This window comes from Ochotona princeps, chromosome 9, assembly GCF_030435755.1.
Source record: "Ochotona princeps isolate mOchPri1 chromosome 9, mOchPri1.hap1, whole genome shotgun sequence".
Taxonomy (NCBI): Eukaryota; Metazoa; Chordata; class Mammalia; order Lagomorpha; family Ochotonidae; genus Ochotona; species Ochotona princeps.
The window spans coordinates 14,169,777-14,191,044 of NC_080840.1; the positions used below are offsets into that span (position 1 = coordinate 14,169,777).

General features: G+C 40.1%; 1 protein-coding gene across 1 annotated transcript in view; it reads right to left on the reverse strand.

The window, feature by feature from the left end:
* The window catches only part of FAM91A1 (family with sequence similarity 91 member A1), a 48,563-nt gene that overhangs the window by 2,990 nt on the left and 24,305 nt on the right, over window positions 1-21,268 (reverse strand). Inside the window, exons 16-23 of the mRNA XM_004580714.4 lie at window positions 18,678-18,826; window positions 16,292-16,426; window positions 16,063-16,176; window positions 12,430-12,502; window positions 10,502-10,651; window positions 4,614-4,718; window positions 2,324-2,447; window positions 1,189-1,258 (exon numbers count right to left, since the gene is read on the reverse strand). Coding sequence (XP_004580771.2) covers window positions 1,189-1,258; window positions 2,324-2,447; window positions 4,614-4,718; window positions 10,502-10,651; window positions 12,430-12,502; window positions 16,063-16,176; window positions 16,292-16,426; window positions 18,678-18,826 — 920 coding nt within the window. The remainder of the gene's footprint in view (window positions 1-1,188; window positions 1,259-2,323; window positions 2,448-4,613; window positions 4,719-10,501; window positions 10,652-12,429; window positions 12,503-16,062; window positions 16,177-16,291; window positions 16,427-18,677; window positions 18,827-21,268) is intronic.

Here is a 21,268-nt window from a genome sequence, read left to right on the forward strand (position 1 = left end):
TTGTTTAAAATTTTAGTAGTTTTTCTTTTCATTCAGCAAAGCAACTCTGCAACGTACTCCCAAAGGCCTGGTACCCCACAGCCCTGTCCTCCTCTTCAGCACTTGCCTCTTGGCACTGCCCACTGGTATCTTTATTTCATTACACTGAGTACCTTCCTGACACTGGCCTTCTGCACTGCTAGGTCCTGCCCAGAATATTCCTTTCCATTTCTTAGGTTTGGCTTAAATATTACCTCCTAGCTATTCAGATGAGATTTACCTTTGGATTACATCACAATGAAATCTGTAATTACTTCTATATTTCAGTGTTTGATTGCTGTCTCACAGAATACTATAAGCTCCCCTCTATGCCTTACACACTGCTGTCTTCCTAGCACCCAGCCAAGGGCCTGACACATGACGGACTCCAGTTTTTATCCAATCAATGAATGAGACAAAACTCCAAATGCTGACTGCACAATGTTGGATCAGACATTCTGAACAGAAATATTCTATTTGCTTTAGCAATGAAGATGCTTCCTGAGATGCCCACATACCCTGACAGAGTAGTTGGGCCTATATCTGTCTCCTGACCACAGCTTCCTGCTAATGAGCTACCTGGGAAGTAAGAGGCGCTGCCCCAAGGAGTTGGTGACCTTGCCCTCTACATGGGTGACTTGCACCGAGTTCCCAGCTCCTCGCCTCAGTCTGACCCAGCCTCAGTCAGGAGCAAACCAGCAGCCGGGAGATCGCTCCTCTCTTTGAAATAAAATATATTTTTTCCATGTTAAGATATTATTTACGAATCAAGCCTTCTCTTTCCTTGGGTAAATGACAAAAGGGTCGTGTGCTGCCTCGGCTTACACGCCCCTCTGCACAGTGGAGGATCACTGCACTGATCCTATCACAGATGTAACAGGAAGTGAATCGGCCCCCGTCCCAGTGCCTAGCACAGTGCACTACCCACAGCAATACAGTTGTGCAGAATGAAGCACTAGCACAGCACAAAGAGTTCAAACTTTAGTCCCTGAAGTCTGGCAAGTGAAAAGTTCAAGTCAATCTATCCCTAGAACCCCAAAGCCTTCATTCATGTAATAAGGTTACTGCTTACTGCATATCTGGTTGGCACAGAGACTCAAGCACAAAGAGAAGTGCTTTGCACCATAAAGCTCTACACAAATACCATTTGGATTTCTTGGTTTCTGTTACCTGGAATGAGTGGACGAAGTTAAGGACTTGTAAAGAGAGTTTTCTACTGGAATGTAAGAGATTTTGAAGGCTAAAAAAAATGGGAAAGAAAAAGTTTAAAGTAAATATAATGACGAAAACTAATCTCTTACGACAATTTACTTTTAGTAAGCTAAACATACACACAACATAATTAATCACATAAACAACTTTTGAAAACTACGATATTTTCTATCACTGAAACTTTTGTCCATTTTAATAACAGGGAGAAATAAATTCATTGAGGTCTTTTAGAAGATGGTGTTGTGACAGCACATTCAGCAGCCACCTGGGACAGCAGCATTCTCTAGGCACATTAGTTCAAGTCCTGTCTGCTCCACTTCTGATCCAGCTCCCTGTTAATGTGCCCAGGAAACAGCAGGAAAGTGGTCCAAGTAGTTGGGGACCCCTGCCATCCATGCAGGATACCCAAAGGAACTACAACAAGTCAGTTCAACAAATGATTTGTTTCCCAGTTCTGTCCTAAACCAAGAAGTTAAGGCAATGTGTGGATATCACTCCTCCAAGCCACCATCTGTAACAGTCAAGATTCAGTGATGCTCTTTCTTGCTACCCCAGCTTGCCTAAGAACCTTACAGCATTCCTTCTTAGCAGCCACTCCCAAAGGGTAACAGTTGGCACAGGAAAGAAATCCTACACATCCTCTCTAAAGGCACTAATGTTCATCTCAGAAAATGTAAAAGAGAAGAGAAGATGCCATAATTTCACAAGAGATAATTTCTATTAGTAATACTCAGGGCATGATATGAAGAAAGACCTACATCAAAGAAATTTCCTATGAACAATTATATATTTCAAAAAGGCCTATACTCATGAACACACAATTTCATCACACCCTTACCAAAATCAGGGTAACTAAGCAAATACATAATTAACCAAAACACGTGCATTCTAAAATCTCTGCTTATGCCTAATGTCTGCTCTATTAAAGTTGTACTTCAAAAAATTCAACAAAACCTTAAACTAGCAATTTTTATTTAAGCAGTAATATACACAGGGTGAGCACTATGTTCATGTGTACAATGCAAGGAAGCCAGACACAGTAACTATTCACTGACATCTCAGAGACCCAGCAGACAAGAGGACCAGGACTCACCTCTCTTTTCTGCAAAGGCCATGTGTCGCAATTTTCCTACAGACCTTCCGGTTTAACTCAGAACTGAACAGGGGAATTCCAAAGCACAGCTCAAGAGGAACCCAGTCTGCCTCTGTTGCAACACCTGAAAAAGGAAAGAGCAATCTGTATTTTCAATTGCACATACTTCATGACTGACAAGGGTTTCCAAAGCCGATTCCCAGTGATGCCCATCAGTAGCTTCGAAGGTAAAGTGGACTGAAAGACTCAAGTCATATTTGAGGAAGGATAGTTTTTGAGAGCATACATGTACTGAGAAGGTACACAGCTCTCATAAAGCATTTAAAAAGTCATCATCTCTTCAAAAAAGGGTACTGCAAGACATCTGTACAATGAAAAAAATCAAAACATTTAGTTCAGGGATAATAAAATTTAAGCCGTAAGTCATAATTTTACAACTCAGCTATGGGACACTTAAAAAAGGCCTGGCAACAGTAAACTGAATAACAAAGGTCCATATAAGAGATAGTGACATTAAAAGTGTACTTTTAATGTCCTATGTTACCCCATAACGGGTTGGGAGAACAGAGAAATCTTCCACCTTCTTAGAATGTGTGAGGAAGACGTGAAGTATAACCTATCAAGAATATAGCAGGTAACTCATAGACAACAGACTCGAATCAGTATTAGACATTAGCAAAATTATAAAGACATACAGGAGGAATCAAGAGTGATCCTGACAACCTCTTAACAGGAGATCATATGCACAGAGCAGGGGGTACCCCAGAGTGGAGCAGGAGGACAGGAGGAGGCTTGTATCCCAACCATGGAGACTCCCGGATCCTCACCAAGGACTATCAGTATGGGCCCCAAGGACTGTATCCCAACTGCCAAGGAGACCACGGGGAACTGGAGTGCCCTCGTAGGCCGAGAACTCTGAGGTCATCCACTCCCTATTGGATCTCCCACACAGGATGGAAGAAGTCCAGATCCTTGCTCACAGGATCTAATGTCATCGGAACAACAGCTGAGAGACCTGAGTGGTCCTCAGAAACAGAACAATAAACTTCCTTCAGGACTCGGGAGAGGAGCTTTCTCTGGTCCTTACTTAGTTTCAACTTTGGATCCCCACCCTATTTTGCAATGACCATCAGGGTTGCGCCAGAGGCCCACGCCCAAAATAAATGAGATCAGATAGGAAGGAAAGCTTAGAACCAGACAGGAAATGGTCAGCTTGGACTCCCATATACCTTACTAAGTAGGACACAAAGACTAATTACTCCTCACTAAGGTATTGAAGATTTCTCTGCACGCCCCTCCTAAAACTGTTCTGCGCCTCAATCGTTAACCTTAGAGTTATAAGCTGGTTTGGACTATCCTAAAATTTGCCAAGTTCAGTAAAAATCATGCTTCAACACTATAAACTGCTAAATATAAAAATGAAATAGCCATGAGACAGCTGAATAGCACCTTACAACCATTCTAAGGTGTATAGCAGCCGGTTCTGTATATAAACTAAAATGAGATGACAATGAAGTAGTCACAGGATGTGGTTAAGAACTTGCATTTTCTAACATATCGGTCACTCAATACCATGTCAATAACTCCATAATGTTGGAAATTGTTGTTGATGTTATGCTGTGGCTTTTCATTGATCGGGATGATATTCTGCCAGCTCTACCTTCAGACCAGGGATGGTCTCCCCAAAAAACTGTTGAATTTATCTGGACAATAAGCTGGACTCTATGCATGGTACAGGCTTGCAATGAAGGAATTATGACTGGATTTGAACTGTACTACTGCAACAATGTGGAGGAATCCAACATGCAAGGAGGGCATTGGGAGGGGTTGGGGGACTCCCAGAGCCTATGAAACTGTGCCATAAAACAAAATAAAAAAAAAAGTATAGGACCAATTGATAAAATTGTATTTGTTCAAAAAAATATAAAGTTTGTTAAAGAACTTAATGCTAACTAATGAAGTCCACCATATTAACAATAAAATTGGAAAACCAAACAAAAAAAAAAAAAAGAGAGAGAGAGACACCTTGGCAATCTGTAATTGTTTAAGTACTCTATGACAGTCACACACTGAGATCATTAATGGATTTATGTCTCAAAGTACATGTGATGTTACGTGATACATGACTGTACCTGAATTGTTATTCTAAACATAAAAACTGTCCCCTAGAAAATCTAAAAATCCTATTATGGATATTAAGAGCAGGAAAACAGCACATAAATAACCTAACAGAAAAGTGAAATGTCAGAAAATAGCTTAACAATATTGCAAAAAATCTTTAACACTTTACCAGAAGTTTGTTTTGTGGCCGAATCTGCAGTTGCTTCCTCAATGACCATTTCAAATGACTCTGTACTCCCATTTACATCTGAGCCAGAAGCTAAATCAGGTTCTCCTTTTAATAAGAACATAAATAATATCAGGGTTCTAGTAGTCATCAGGAGTTGTCAATAAATCAGTTATAACATAAAAAGGACCTCAGGCAAGAATGATAATGCAAAAAAAGAATAAATAAATTAAGCTAAAGTGTTGATTCTAACAAGAAAGCAATTTTATCCCCCAAAATTCGTTTGGCGGTGGCTGGAGATAGGGATGCTCCTGGTATCTATGGATGCTCAACATCCCACCATGCAGAGATAGGAGGGTCCCCTCAACCAAGAATTCTCCAGCACAAAATGCAAACACTACTGAGTTTGAGAAATGTTGGCTGAAAAAAATTCAATTTAAAAACCAGAACTACAGTCTATGTTTGTGGAAATAAGCAATCTACTAACATTACTACGCTTCAAAGTCAGTTTTACCTCTCACAGGTTTCAGCACATAAAATCCTTTAAGATCTCCTAAATTTTACTATTTCTCTAATCTCACCTTCAATAATTGTAAAATAACTGTAAAACAAATCCTTTATTTTGGCCCAAGATAAGTTACTCTGTTCTTGTTTTGTTTTGCTTTGTTTTTATTTCCCTCCAAAGGCTGCCTTCTTCTAAAAACACCAATCTTCTTTGTCTTGCTGAGACTTCAATTTCAATGGCCAGACCTAGTTTCACCTGTTCTAAGAGGTCTGCTGCCTCTAACTCTACACTGTATACTAATCACTTGTCTGTCTCCCTTTCTTGAGTTACTTCAGATTATTATTCATCTCTAGCTCCTGAGCAGCTATTCTATAAGTGTTCATGGAACAAACAAAAGCTGTAGTAGACAGGCTTTGAAATGATTGCCTAAGTCAGAGCTCTCTTCTCAGGAAAACGCACCCCAGAAATTTTGGCATCTTGAAAACATGTTTTTAAATTAAAAATAAAAGTATGCAAGGAAACTTCAGAATAGATTGTATCTAGAAAGGGCAAGTCAGGAAAACTAAACAGAAAATGTTTGCAATAATGCAACTTTAAGGTGTCAAGATCAGACAATATCACACATACAGAATTTTTAAAGAGAATTAAAAATGGCAAGAAACAAAACCTAATTTATAAGACTTGGGAATTAACTGGACAAAAAGAGAACTAGAAAAAAGTTAAGATTTTAGACACAGGTGAGACAATGGTACCTTTGACAGAAACAGAAAAGCTCCAAAACAGAAACTACTGTTCTATTTGAAAACATTTTTACACAAAGAAACTTAATGTAAAAAAAAAAGAAAAAAACAGGATGGCAGAGTAAGGACACATTTAAACAGCCAGAGAATCATGAGCCAGGGTAAAGAGGAGATGGTGCGATCCTGGGAAATAAGAGAGGACGGACCAACAGCAGAGGAACACCTGGAGACCTGCAGACACAGGGAAGCAACACAGATGGCACAATAGTGTACTGACTGGATACCCCAGCTGCAGTCAGTGATCGGGGATCAGAGCTCCACCAGTAACTAGGTGAGAAGGGAGTTCGCCGGGAGCTCAGGAAGTAAACCCGAATTCACTTCCTGCTTCAATCAGGAGCAGAGACAAGCAGCAGACCTCAAGCAGGCAGGTGCAGGAGCAGGGTGGATCTCATGAATCAAACCCCTATCAGTGCTACACTGGGTGCCATTCTACGTACTGAGGAAAAGGCTGTGGGAGCTGGAAAAACAACAGCAAGCTGCACATGTGTTAAGCCAGGAGTGAACTCATTTCCAGCTTGACACATTGTTCTGGTCCCACAGGGCAAACAGCACCACCTTGGCATCCTACAAGTTTCACACTAGACAGATCCAGCTAGTCCCCAGACCTAACAGCCACAGGTTCCAGCAAGACTAATACTGCTAACAACCCAGTCACTTAGGGCAGCTGGCATCTCCCTAATCCTGGGCACTGCTCAAACCAAGAGAGGGGAAAAGGCTGTGCAAGCAATGGTGTGGCCACAGCACGGGATCACAGGGGGTGGGGAGTGGTGAGCCAGGAGCTGGGGTTATGGAGACCATGGCACAAGTGACTGCAAATGAAGAACTGGGTACCAAACGCAATCAGTAAAATCAACCCATAGACCAATGGGCAATACAACTTAGAAATCACCCCTAAAGAGAAGAACCTGCTAACCAGAAGTACAATGACCAAGAGCAAAGGAAGACACAAAAGCACAATGAATATTACTGATGCCTCTCCTGCAAACGAGCAAAAGCCTTTGCCAACCTCAGAATTAACTTTGGAAGATATTGAGGAAATGGGGGATAAAGACTTTTTTAAACTTGTTATAAAGCTTAATAACAATGAGAAGCACATACAGAGTCCAAGGAATTTAAGGAACATGTTATACAGGAAGTAGCAATGAATAGAATGAATGTTGAAATATCAGAAATTAAGCACATAATGGAGCAAATTAAAAATTCAGCGGAAAGCCTCAATAACAGAATGAGCAAAGCAGAAGGGAAAAAAACTCAGAATTGGAAGGCGTTTTCTTCAACAATGGGGAAATAATCAAAAAGCTGGAAGAACTGAGACAAACTAAGGAAAGTATTCAAGAATTAAGGGACACTATTAAAAGGCCAAATATAAGCATTATGAGAGCTTCCGAAGGTACAGAATGAGACGCCAGGTTTAAAAATGTATTCAACAAAATAATAAAGCAAAACATCCCTAATTTGGAGAAAGAATTGGGAAACAGAATATGAGGGACATAGAACTCCCATTAGGTTGACCAAAAGTTATCTTTGCTACAACACGTAATAATCGTTTGATTATTATCTTCAGCTGAACACAAGGAAAAGATCTTTAAATATGCACATGAAAAGAAAATCAACTAACATACAGAGGAACCCAATCAAACTTACTGTTGACCTCTCAGAGGAAACTCTACATGCCAGAAGAGAATGAAGTGATATATTTCAAATTCTAAAAGGAAAACATTGTCAGCTCAGAATAACTTACCCAGCAAAACTTTCCTTCACCTTTGAAAATGAAAGAAAATTCTTCCACAGCAAAGAAAAGCTCAAAGAATATGTCTCTTCCAGACCTGCCCTACAAATGATACTTAAAGATATTCTCTTGACAGAGAAAAAGGAACAGCATGTACCAAAACCACAGGCAAATGTGGCCAGTGTCCCAATAAAACAAAAGAAGACTAAATCAAATAAGGAATAACTCATTGTTAAAATGACAGGACCAAATTACTACCTATTTTTATTAACCCTGAATGTAAATGCTTAAACACATCAATTAATCATGACACAGCTAAGCAGACTGGATCAAAAAACAAAATCCATCTATCTGCTGCCTAGAGGAGACACATCTCACCAACAAGGAAATGAAGAAACTGAAAGCAAAAGAATGGAAGATTTCCAAGCTAATGGAAAGGAAAAACTAGTTGGTGCAGCCATTCTTATATCAGATACTACAGACTCTGACATGGAAAATATTAAAATATGAAGGACACCACATAATGATCAAAGGATCCATTCAGCAAGAAGAGATCACCATAATAAATGTAAACGCACCAAATGTTAGGACACCTAGCAATGTGAAACAAATATTAACAGACTTAAATGGAGAAACAGACTCCAATGCAGTAACAGTGGGGGACCTTAACACCCCATTAATATCATAACAGACAAAACAGAAACTCAGCAAGGAAACTACAGAGCTCACCCAGATGCTAGAGCAAATAGATCTAAATCTTTCAACCTACAAAGATTACATTTATTGTTTCCATCAGTACAAATAAGGATTTCTTTCTGGAGAAATCCATGCTCTTCTGTAGATGCCAGATTGTCTAGCTTCCTGATCTTCCTTTATGTCCCTACATTGATATCTGCTTTTAGGGCGCTTCAGTTTCTTTTGCTATTTGGAATCATTTTCACTGGAGAATGATCTTTTTGTTGAAATGAATTGTGTCAGTTATATGTTGCCTTGGCTTGGATTCTGCCAGCCTGTTCATGTAACCTCTTTATTTTCTCATTCAGTATTCAGCGTCTGTTGAGCCACCTGTATCTAGTCTACAACAATTTGTGCAGGTATTAGTAAGATCTTGAACTGGATGCAGGCTTTCACAGATGTGGATCTTTAGTCTACAGAGAGATGGTGTCAGTCACACTAGGGTTGTTCAGCAATGTAGGATTCACAGGGTGTCTTATCCAAGTCCCACAACCTCATAGCAAGTTCTGGGGACTTGCTATATAGGAGGTGCAAATGCTAATGAGTGGCTAAGAACTGTTCTTCCTCAGGCCCAGCAGGTGAACTCAGGTATAGCTGGAACCTCAGAGCTGCAGGATGTCATGGGATCCTTACTCAGATCCCTCAGGGTGAATCTTGGTGACTGTGAAATATGATTCATCACTCACAGTCCCAAAGCTGTAGGACTTAGAAGGTAAAACACCTAGGTTCCACGTGACAATTTTGTGTTCTGTTGAGGACTGTGTACTAGCAAGTGCAGACCTGGAACAGACAAATACAGACAGGGCCTTCCTCTCTATCTAGGAGGAATCACAGCTATTTATAGGATATACAGAATTAAGTTATAGTTCCAGAAATGTAGAATGCAATAGGTCACTAACCCAGGTCTTACCACTCAAGTGCCAACTATGCTGGGTACCCTGAACTGGCAACTGCCAGCCTGAGGCACAAGAATAAAGACAGGACTATCTGGATCCCACTGGTGTAATTTTCTCCAGATATTACAGCTCTAACAATCACAGTCCTGGTGCTGTGTGACACAGCTGAGATTGAATCCTGTTTGCATGGAACATGCAAGGACAAGGCTGGGTCTTGTGCCCTGGCCACCCATTTTTGCTAACAAGTGCAGAAGAAGAATCCATCAGGTCCAGATTCTGGGTTTGTCATTGCTTTGCTGCTGGTGTTGAGCTTAAACTATTAACTGTATCTTGACAATAGTATGCTAGACTTTCTACACTGTCAATACCTACAATGTTATACTTAAATAACAGAATGATAAACTTGTGACTGTGGTTGAAGGATTATACTAGTATAACAATATAGGGGGAGGGCCCGGCGGCGTGGCCTAGCAGCTAAAGTCCTCACCTTGAACGCCCCGGGATCCCACATGGGCACCGGTTCTAATCCCAGTAGCTCCACTTCCCAGCCAGCTCCCTGCTTGTGGCCTGGGAAAGCAGTCGAGGAGGGCCCAAAGATTTGGGATCCTGCACCCACGTGGGAGACCTGGAAGAGGTTCCTGGTTCCCGGCTTCGGATCGACGCAGCACCAGCCATTGCGCTCACTTGGGGAGTGAATCATCGGACGGAAGATCTTCCTCTCTGTCTCTCCTCCTCTGTGTATATCTGACTTTGTAATAAAAATAAATAAATCTTTAAAAAAAAAATATATATATATAGGGGGAAACTGAGGGGGGAAGCGAATGGGGAGGATGAGAGGGGAAATCCCTGAGCCTATGGAATCATATAAATGCAAAGTAAATATTAAATTATAAAAATAAATTTTAAAACAGCAACTTGACTTTTGAAACTATTAACTCACAAGGTACTTCTAAAGCCTGTAATTGCAGATGTGACTGTAAATGGCTAAAGTCCATGACTTCTGTGTTTTAACTCTCAAGTCATCACTTCTTTAGCTACATTCTCAGCATATTCTCCACTTGAATAATTGGTACCTAAGTGATGGCGCAGAATCATCTTCCAGTAAGAAAACAAGCATTAAAGACTTCAACATCCTCACAAAGTTCTGCTGGTTTTTATACATAGTAAGATAACTGGTTAAACTCAAAACCAATCATCATAAGGCAGAGAAGCCAATATCAGCCAACCTCTTTCATCCGACGCATCACTGAGTTTTCTATTTGCAAGTTGACTAGAAGCATTCAGCATGGTGACATATCCACAGAAGTGCTGCAAGTCCACCTTGCTCCGTAAGATTTGCAATGCTTTATGAACACCCATATTGACACGAGTGAACTCTAAGAACAAAGAGTGTGTATGTGTTAGTAAACTGCTGTGTAACATCACAACACAGAACACTAAAATACGTATTTTATTAAATAACCTAAAACTGTTTACACTTGAATCTATAAAGATTAATTACAATGAAGAAATCTATGGTAATGCAAAAGAATGCTGTTCAGAAATAATACACGTACATTCCTCAGGAAGCATTTGTTACAGCAAAACACATTGTCGGTGAAGCAAGCAGCCGAGTCGGAGGTCCTGTTCTGCCTTGAAGACTTCACTGGCTGGCTGCTATCAGGCAATGTGTTGAATACAAATTACATTTTTACAAATTTTAGAGAAGTTATTCTGAAACTGAAGTGAGCAATATATTTGAGACCACATGCCTAATAAATTATCTAGATATTAGTTCAAGTTCTCATAACTATATGAAATTACAAAGGAAGATCTATATTCAAATATGAAAATGCCTCATTTTTCTAATCCACACAAATTACCCTAGGGCTATCTCAATTCTAGCTTATGATTCAATGTTATAAGTTTGAAGAATTTAAAGAATTTGCCACCACTATCCTACATCAGGCAAAAAATTTTTCCTTAGAATCTATAAAAGATTAAAGGAGAAAATGGCAAAGTTTCGTTGCAGGCAGCTATATGTTTCCAAATAGGTGCTATTTTGAGAAGAGGAAATGCCTCACGAAAGAAACTGAAACCCTCCTCTCAGCTGTAATCACAACAGCACAGCCTTAACTCCAAACACGCAGCTTCTGCAGCCCAGCCATGTGAACACCAAGGAGAGATTCACAGTTTTCCTTTTCCCTACTTTAGGAAAGTGGTAAAGTGGTACACAACATTTGAGAAGAACAGTTAATAAATAATTTCACAAACTAATCCACGCTAAATCATCTGAACCATTCACTATTTTCTAAAACCCCTACATTGACTCCAGGAGCCAGCTGACTAGATCATAGGACAGCAACTCTGCAAGAAGCAGGAAACTGAGATGCTACAGAAGTGGGTAAATTTTAATCAATGTTTCCTCTGAATACGTGTGTTGTGCTATTCAATACAGAAGCTAAGTCCTGTTAAGAAAAAATGGATTTATTTTTACAAAAAATCTAAGCATATTTCATCCAATCCATTTTTAGAAAGTCAATATTAACCAGAGCTTCCTCTGCCTTGATTCTAACTAGGTTGGATTTACCAACTCTGCATGCATTCAAGTTTCCTTTAATACCAGAAATAAACTTTCACAACAAAAACAAATACTAAACAAGATATGCACATGTGCTTTAAACTATAAGAAAACAGGTAAGTGTCTAGGACCTAAGCAGTGTTTTAATATAAAATTCAAATATGAACCATTAACATTCTAGAAGATCATATGTACACATGCAGTGTGCACACAAAGACTGACTGCAAAACATTGCAAACTTTCCACTGAACACTTTGAAAAGCACCTGGAAAAGAATGTATGCAACATCGAAGTGGAAAAAAGAATCCTTCTTTGTGACTTGTGTTCTCCCAAACTTGCAATAAACAAAACAAACTGAAAGAAAGAAAATTCAGTCTTCACTCCAGTACAGACATTTTTCAGCTGTCCTAAGTGGGTCTTATTCCATCAGTTCTTTGAGGGAAAAGTTACGTTCAAACCTTTCTGCCTTCTCTTTGACACAATGGTATGAAATCAAGAATTTAAAATGTTTAAGAACTGATTTCCTGCCATGTTGTTCACCTGACTGTTGGCATGTTAAATAAAAAAGTCAAATAAATATAGTTCAAAAGGTACCTCCTTGTAGTTCTGTTTCATCAAATGGAAATGGTATATGGACAGTTTCTCCTACGCCATGCAAACCATGTCCCTAAACATAAAGAAACAGAAAGGCATATATGGGAAATTTACACTTCCAAATACTGAAATTCAAATAATAATGCCACCTAGTGGGACAGTGCACATTAATATTCAACCAAAACACTCAACAATTTTTTTCTCTCAAATCAGGCAAATAAGGCTAATGAAAAAATGCAGGTGATTTAATAAATAATTCAGAGGTGAATCAAATGAAGACTGAACAAGGTTAAGCACACCGGCACAAAGCTGAGCTGCAGTTTTGAGACAGAAAAGTGGGAGGAGTCTCACAATTACATGAAGTGGGAAAACTCACAAAATATGCACTTAATATAAATGCAATATTTCTTGCTATATTATTATCATAAACTGAAAACAATCAAGATCTCTGCAACACAGGATCAGTTAGGTAAGTATAGTACATGTTTCAATGAAGCTGCAAGAAAAAGAAAGACATCTTCCAATGAACTTGACAGTGGGAAGATCTCTAAACGCTAAATAGAAAACAGAAGGTACATTATTGTGCAATTGCTTGCTTATGTACCAGGAAGGATTTGGTATAAGATATAAGTGGTTATCTGATTTGGAGATGAGGAACAGCAATTGGGTAGACAGGGTTGCAAGGGAAATGATAACTTGCTCTGTGTTTCTTTTAACAGTGCTTTATTTTTGTGTCATGTACATATACAAATATTTAAGCTTTAAAAAAAACTTAGTCTACCCATCTTGCACTCATTTAGTTCCATCAAATTCAATTTGTTCCTTTGAATTTCTTCTGTCTCAAAGTGTTATTTATATTTAATTCCCAAGTTTGATTTGGGTTTGCAGTTGTAATAAGAACAGCATGAAGAATTTAATTTTTCATATGTATGTATTCAGTGGCAATACAATGGAAAATTTAACACTGAGAATTTTATTAACTTTGATTTTTAAAAAAGATATTCACAAATCACTGAGATTTAACAAACCCTGACATATCCAAGAGAAATCATATCCATTTACTTGGCTCACTCACCCAGTGTAACATATCTCTGACACAACTTCAATCCTATTGATATTTACAATTTGACCCTAAATCAGATGGTTACAATAAATTAGTTTTAATCAAAATCTTAATTTGTACTATGTTTAAAATTCTAGCAAGATGATCTCCCTCATAAAATCTAATAAAGGAAGCTTTTTTAACCAAAAGCAAAACTTCATGACAAACTCTTCAAAAACATGTGCCATCTATTGATTTTCTACCCATATTTTGCTAAATTTAAAAAAAGAGAAAAACCCCAGGAAATAAAACCTAACTTGGCTTGACTCAATAAATACTGGCTACACAGCAGACTTTCATAATCAAATCCCTCGCCCGTTTTACAGGTAATGAAAACTAGACCTCAAAGATGTGAATGGCTGACCCAAGACATACACAGCAACAAAGAATCCATCCCACTGTACTTCTCCTGGCCCTAGGACCACAGCTAACTCAATCACAAGCATTCTGTGCCGATTATCCTCTCAGTCATCAACACTTACAAAGACAGGGCATTTTTGGAACTTTTTATCTCCAGTTGATAGGCAAAGACACTGACTTTGAAGGAAATTAAATTTGCCCAACTCTATTAGTAAGTGGCAGAATACATTAGTGAAGTTAAGTCAAAGGCCTACTCCTATTAATTTTATAATGTGGAGTTCCTCAAATCTATTTCTTCCTTTTCAGTTTCACTACTATTTAATCAAGGTCACTGCCTCCTTAACTAACTGCTGCACACAATCCCAGCTACTCCTTGGCCTCAGGCGCTAATTCTCCACACAGTCCCTACACAGACGCCTGTTGGGTGCACTGTAATTACTGCCTCTAACCTGTCGCTAAAGTTGAAACTCCACAACACAACATTCCAGGACACTGCACCCAGATCCTGCCTGCTTCCCCAACTCCTCTCTAATGGGGACCTCCTGCACCACATTCCAGCTCATCCCCCGAAACAGCAAACAGCTTCAAGGCCCCAGTGTCTGCTGTGCCACTTCACATTCCTAGTCATCCACTCCGCCAATGCTAACTGGGCAACTACTGCGAGTCAAGCCGTGTCTGTACCAGGGAACTAGTGCAGCAGACTCCCTCCCCAGAGTCGTTCATGCTGACCCCTCTGCCTCCTGGCTCTGCTCTGGTACGCAGCCCAGCTTTTCCTAAGCCCAACTCCTCGCTAAAGGCTAGACTGCACACTTCTCTTCAATGCTTCCCTTGCGGATGCTTCTATTCAGCAGGAAGCAAAAACTGAACCTGTTTATGCCACTTTCCTTTGAAGATGGGAACCATGATTTATCTGTGCGTCCATGTTGCCATACAACTTTTCATTATCAGTTGAATGGACTGATGAAATCTTTTAAGAACCTAATCAGAAACTGAGCTACACATTGAATTTTCATTTCATTCTTCCAAGCTCTGAGGATAAACTGCCTACCCGTTAGCTATTAAATAGTACTACTGTATAGTAGATATTTTCATTTTATAAATAAAAACCAAATTTAAGTAGCATCACCAAAATGTTACACAGTACAATAAAAATATGAAAAGAGACTTAATATTATTTGCCACCAGGAAACACAAAACAAAATTATTAGGTATTGCTTCACACCCACTAGGAATGCTATAGTTAAAAAGTCAGATAATCTCATACAGTGGCAGGAATATAAAATGGTATAGACTCTTAAAGCATGGTGGGTAACATTTTTCCGCCAAGGGACATTTGAATGATTTTATCATTCACAAGCCATACAAAATTATCAATTTAAAAATTATCTTGCTACAGATAATTTTGAGTCAAATCTGTGATTGACTCAGCAGGGCCAAACCAAATGGCTTCACAGGTCCACACAACCCGTGCGACAGACATTACCGACCTCTGCCTTAAACACATAAACACAGTCACCAGGTGATTCAGCAATCCCGTCTCTAAGTATAAAGAGCCAAAAAAATGATAACCTGTACACAAAAACTTGTACACAACATTCATAACAACCAAAAGGTAGAAACAACCCAAATGTCTACCAACTAATGAACAGATAAACAAAATGCAAGATATCCAGAAAACAGAGTATTATTTGGCCACTAAAAGAAATGGAATACCTATTCAAGCTACCAGAGTGAAATAATTCAGTTACAAAAGATCACATATTATATGAGAGCATACAAGATGCCCAGAATAGACAAATCAAACGATACAACAAGTAGTAAGCATTTTTTTAAGACAAAAGAAAAAGATGAAAATAACAGTGATAACTAAAGGAAGCAAGATTTCTTACTGAGATGATAAGAACATTTAAACTGAGTACACCTCTGTAATGGTTGCATATATGCGTAAATATACTAAAACACCCTGAATTACAGAACTATACAAATTAGTGGATCATACAGTACATGAATTATATCCCAATAAAACTACTGGAAAATGCAACTGTCTGAATCCTTGTCATCTCTACAAATTCCGAATTACTGACAACTGATTGTAAATTAGAACAAACCTAGATAAACTAAATTTTTATGATAAAATCCAAAATTGATAGTATCAAGCAAGATTACTGTACCTGAATTAAAACGGCAGAATGTGTTAAAGCATCATTCAACATTGTGAGCACATTGGACGTGGGAACTACTCCAGGATCATGACCCCAAGATGTTATTAGTAACCTATCATAACCCTGTGAGAAAGAAATTATAGAAGTGACACTTGGAAATAGGAAAACACTGTTCATCAACTTTTACCTTCCATACCTGTAATTATTTTTTTAAAAAAGGGGGGTATATTTCATGTACCTGAAATATATCTGGTAGTTTTCGAAGCCGTGTACCTTTAGATAGTAACAGAGATGGTGGTCCTTGTCCAGTAATGTGGTAAATGTACAGTTTAAACCAAACAGAACTAACTTCCGGGATAGCTGGTCCAATATGCTGCAACCATAAGAGAAGATAAACCTGGAGTACTCACCTGAAGAAGTCAAATTTCGTAAGTGACAATATACAGTCTTATGAACAGCAAATGTCGCATGTGTTAACTTACTATCCTTCTGGAAAAAGTTAAGTGCTTCATTAAAACAGTTTCAATTTTATATCGGAATTAGCAAAGCACATCTTGAGCCCTGGAGTCTGAGCAGGCTCGAATCAGTCCCGTCGCCTTCAGAAGATTCACTTGAGCTCCATGACTCTTTCTGTATAATGTAACAGTCCATTTGGCCCAGCAGTGAAGTGCAGCCTTGGGATACCCACATCTATTAGAACCCCTGGGTTCAAGTTCCAACCCTGCTTCCAATCAGCTTCTTGCTACTGTTGCCCTGGAAGGCAGCTTCAGCCTACCAAGGTACTTGGGCCCCTGCTACTCAGGTGGGAGATCCAGAAGGAACTACAGGCTTGTGGCTTTGGCTGTACAGCCCTGACGGATGCAGGCATTTGGGAAGGAACCAATGGATGTAAGATAGCTCTCACACACACATGATCTTTCACTCTCTGCCTTTCAAAATAAATTATCCTTAATAAATTAAGCAAATAAATTTAACTTAAAAGCAGCAGTAAAATATCAACCTCATGAATATGTTGCAAGGTTGTTTTAAAAAGGCCTCAAATGGTACCTGGTATAAAATAAGCTCTATATTAAACTATTAGCTATGATTTTCACTAATCACGCTACTTTTCACAAAAAGAAAAGGGATTACCTCCCTTCCATCCCTCTACCATTCACTTGGACAGTTCATGGATTCCTACCATGGCTACAGCTTGTGCTCAAGAACAGGAGAGAGCAGTGGGTGGGGAGAGGAGGCACAAACAATTTATAAAAAGGAAGTGTTGGTTAAACGTAAACCTAGGATCACTTCTGTTGAGTACAAAGGACAAACTTGGTGAGAAGACAGAATGCCAACGGAGCTCAAAGCACAGAGGCGCACAATCCCTCTGTGCAGTGACTTCCTGCTTCCTGCACCACCAAATGCTGCAAACTTAGGAAAACAGGCAGGCTGTGGCCTGAGGAACAATGATATAATCCCACCTCCAGGAAAGTGGTACAGAAACAAATACAACTATTTTTTTAAAAACAGCTCATTGCTTGTGGCCCAGTCAAAAAGGATGGCCCAAAGCCCTGGACCCTGTACCTGCATGAGACCTGGAGGAAGTTCCTGGCTCCTGGCATCAGATCAGTTCAGCTCTGGCCACCGTGGCCATTTGCAGAGTGAACCAATGGATAGAAGATCTTTGTCTCTGTCTCTCTCTCTCCATAATTATGATCTGCCTTTCCAATAAATATATGTGTGTGTGTGTATACAACTAGAGTATCTCCCACACATAAATTCTACAGTTAACCACACTTGTAGCTAGCTTGTAAGCACCACCTTTTCTCTTCAGTTTCTGTGGAACTATATCTTCACTTTCAAAATATTTAACGTGGGTTCCTTCTTGGGGCATCCTGTAACATGCTTTTTAAAACATTCTGAGGATGGGGTAAGGCACTGTGGCACAGCATGTTGTACGGCTATCCACCATCATCACCATCCCATATCAAGGTACTAGTTCGGGTCCCGGCTCTCTACTTCTCACCCAACTTCATACTAACACGTCCTGGGATGGCAAAGGATGATGGCTCAAATCCTTGCAACCCTGCCATGCCAGTGGGAGCCCCAGATGGATCTCTGGACTCTTGGCTGACTGAGCCTGGCCAATTCTATCTATGTAAGCATCTGGGTACTAAACCAACAGATCAAACATCTGTCCCTCTGCCTTTTCAAATAAATAAATGTTTTTTCTTTCAGATGAGTGCTGGTTCCAGTCCTGGCTGCTTCACTTCTGATTTGGGTCTCTGTTAATTTGCCTGGCAAAGCAAAAGAAGACAGCTCAAGCACATGGGACCTTGCCACCTACATGAGAGACCAGGAGAAAATTCCAAGCTCCATTGGCCCAGTCTTCGTCATTGTGATCATTTGAGCAACAAAACATCGTATCAAAGAACTCTAATTCTCTTTCTCTCCCTCTCTCCATAGCTTTGTTATTCAAATAAATGTATCTTCAGAATAACTCAAAATCGAGTAACACCACCGCACACTAGCATAAAAGACAAAACTCCCAAGTCACAGTATCGGAGATGTGCCATCATCCAATTGAGAATCCAGAAAAACAGGAGGACCGGCAGCACGCCCAGCCCGGCCCTCCAGGACGTTACCTGAGGGGTGCAGCTGCTCACGGGCCGGATTTCATTGGTGAGAGGTGCCATAGAGACAAGCAGCGTGTAATTTTTGTTGAGAACTCGGCTACAGGTTGCAGGGTCTAAACCAAGAAGGCTTTCACAGCGTAAAAGATCCAGAGGAAAACCTGTGTTTGTGATCGAACATACAAAGAAAGGAGAGAACGTGAAACACAAATGTTGAAGATGAATTCTGAAAGCTACCTTGAGATTCTAAACTTTTATGAAAACACAACTAATAGAAGTAGCAAATGTCCAGGAGACATCTCAGCTATGTAGAAGCTTAGAGCTAAAAGTCTGTGCCATCCGCTCTATCTGCAATCCTCAGCTGCCTCTGTTTAACACATCACACCTCTTTGACCGAGTCCGCTCTGCAGCTCCAGCCACTCCAGGACAGTGGCACACGGAAGCACGAGCATCAGGAGAAGTTCCTTCTCTACCCCGGTTTCCAAACTACCCAAGGAGGGTCACAGTTTACAGGCAGCCTAGAGACTGCTGGTCTGCAAAGCACGAAGCCACGCAGCATTCACATCACACATTCCTGTCCTTAATCTTCATGTACAACACCAAGTCCCATGGCTCTCTGAAAGGAGACAGACAGGATGGAAGACACTTCAGGAACGGAACTGGAAGCACTGAGCACACTCAAGACCAAACTCCCTAGCTCTGCACAATGATCCCTCAGAACATGTAACCAGCTCCCAGGAGAGAGTGCTGACCCCAGCGCTGAGCGTACAACATTACAAAGACTATTACTGTCTAGCATGAAAAGAAAGGAATAGTACTCCCACCCAAAACAAACAAAAAAACAGAGGCATGGCATCAGAAGAGAGGCAGCCTGAAGCATGCCACCAACAAAATCTAAGATAACTGGGGCACTAAAACGACTAAGAGATAGCAAAGGCTATGATTCAAAAATGGGTATTTTGAAATCCATAACAAAGATTCCAAGAAATGACGATTCAACTGGTAAATCAAGAGCAAGTACTAGAGTTGGGGGAAGTCACCAACCTGCAACAATCCCAGCAAAGCACAGTTCACACACGCACCATTGACGGACGAAAACCTGGGGCCCACACAGATGAGAAGCATGCTATCTGCCTGGCCCTGGGCCTTTCCTTCCACCTGCCGCTCACCAGCTCTAGTGTTACAAATGGTCAACTACACAGCGCAAAAATCACACAAAATATTAACCAGGTGATCACTGATGGAAATCATGCGCTTCCAGATGTCACACCATTAAAGGGAAATAAATGATAAGCATTTGTATAATATTCTACATAGCAGTGCATATCTGAATCTAAAAAAGAAATAGCACCTACACTCAGAATGAAAACAAATTCCTATAAAATCAATAAATGGATTCTTCAAATAAGAATGTTATAAAACAAAAAAATGGAAGCAAGCATTGTAGCATAGTAGGTTAAAATTCTACTTTCAGTGCCGGCATCTCACGTGACCTCCACTTCTGACCCAGCTTCCTGCTAAGGTGCCTGAGAAAGCAGTGGAGGATGGTCCAAGTCCTCGGGTCCCTGGACCCACATGGGAGATCTGGAAGAAGTTCCTGGCCCAAGGCGTCAGGATTCACCAACCATCAAGGTCATTTGGGGAGTAAGCTGGCAGGTGGAAGATCCCTCTCTGTCTTTCCTCTCTATGCCTTTCAAATAGAAATAAATAAAACTTTAAAAAACAATCTATAGATGTGTCCCAGAATAAAGGAGGTAAGAGAATTAACTAGATGAAGATGTTCATATGCAACATCAGAGTGCCTAGGTTCAATTCCCACCAATGCAGACACTGGAAGGCAGCAGGAATGGCTCAAGTAATTGGATTATGGATAATCACATGGGAGACCTGCCTCGTGTTCTAGGCCTGCAGCTTTGGTCCTGCAGCAGCAAATGGCTGGCCATCTGGGGAGCAAATCTGAGAATGGCTGTGCCCTTTCTTGCTCGTGCACATGTACTCTTGCTCTTTCTCATAAAAATGAGCAAATACACACAACACTTAGACCTGGACCCTATACCAACAGGGAAAATACTATTAATAGCAATGTTGGGGAGAAGGCAGCATTGCAATGTAGCATGTTAAGCAAGTCAGCATCCCATAAGGGTGCCAGTTTGAGTCCCGACTGCTCTACTTCCAATCCAGCTCCCTGTCAATCCTGCTGGGAAAGCAGTGAAGAATGGTCCAAGTCCCAGGGCCCTGCGTACAGGAGACCCAGATAAAGCACCTGGCTTTCGCCTGGCCTACCTCTGGCTATTGTGGCCATTTGAAGAGTGAGTCAGTGGATGGAAGATCTCCCTAACTCTGCTTTTCAGATCTTTAAAGAAAAAAGAGCATTATTGGATTGACAATTTAGGGGGGAAAGCAACTTACCCTAAAAACTCTTAAATTCTAGGTCAAAAAATAATAGATGTTCCTTTTATCCGTATAATTTTTCTTTAAATTTAAAATATTGCCAAATAATATGTTAAACCATCAGGAGTCTATGAATTATACAAAGAGTCCTTCAGATGCCAAAAAGAGCAGATGACTCCTTTAATATATGCAAAGGTAGAAAGTATAGAAAA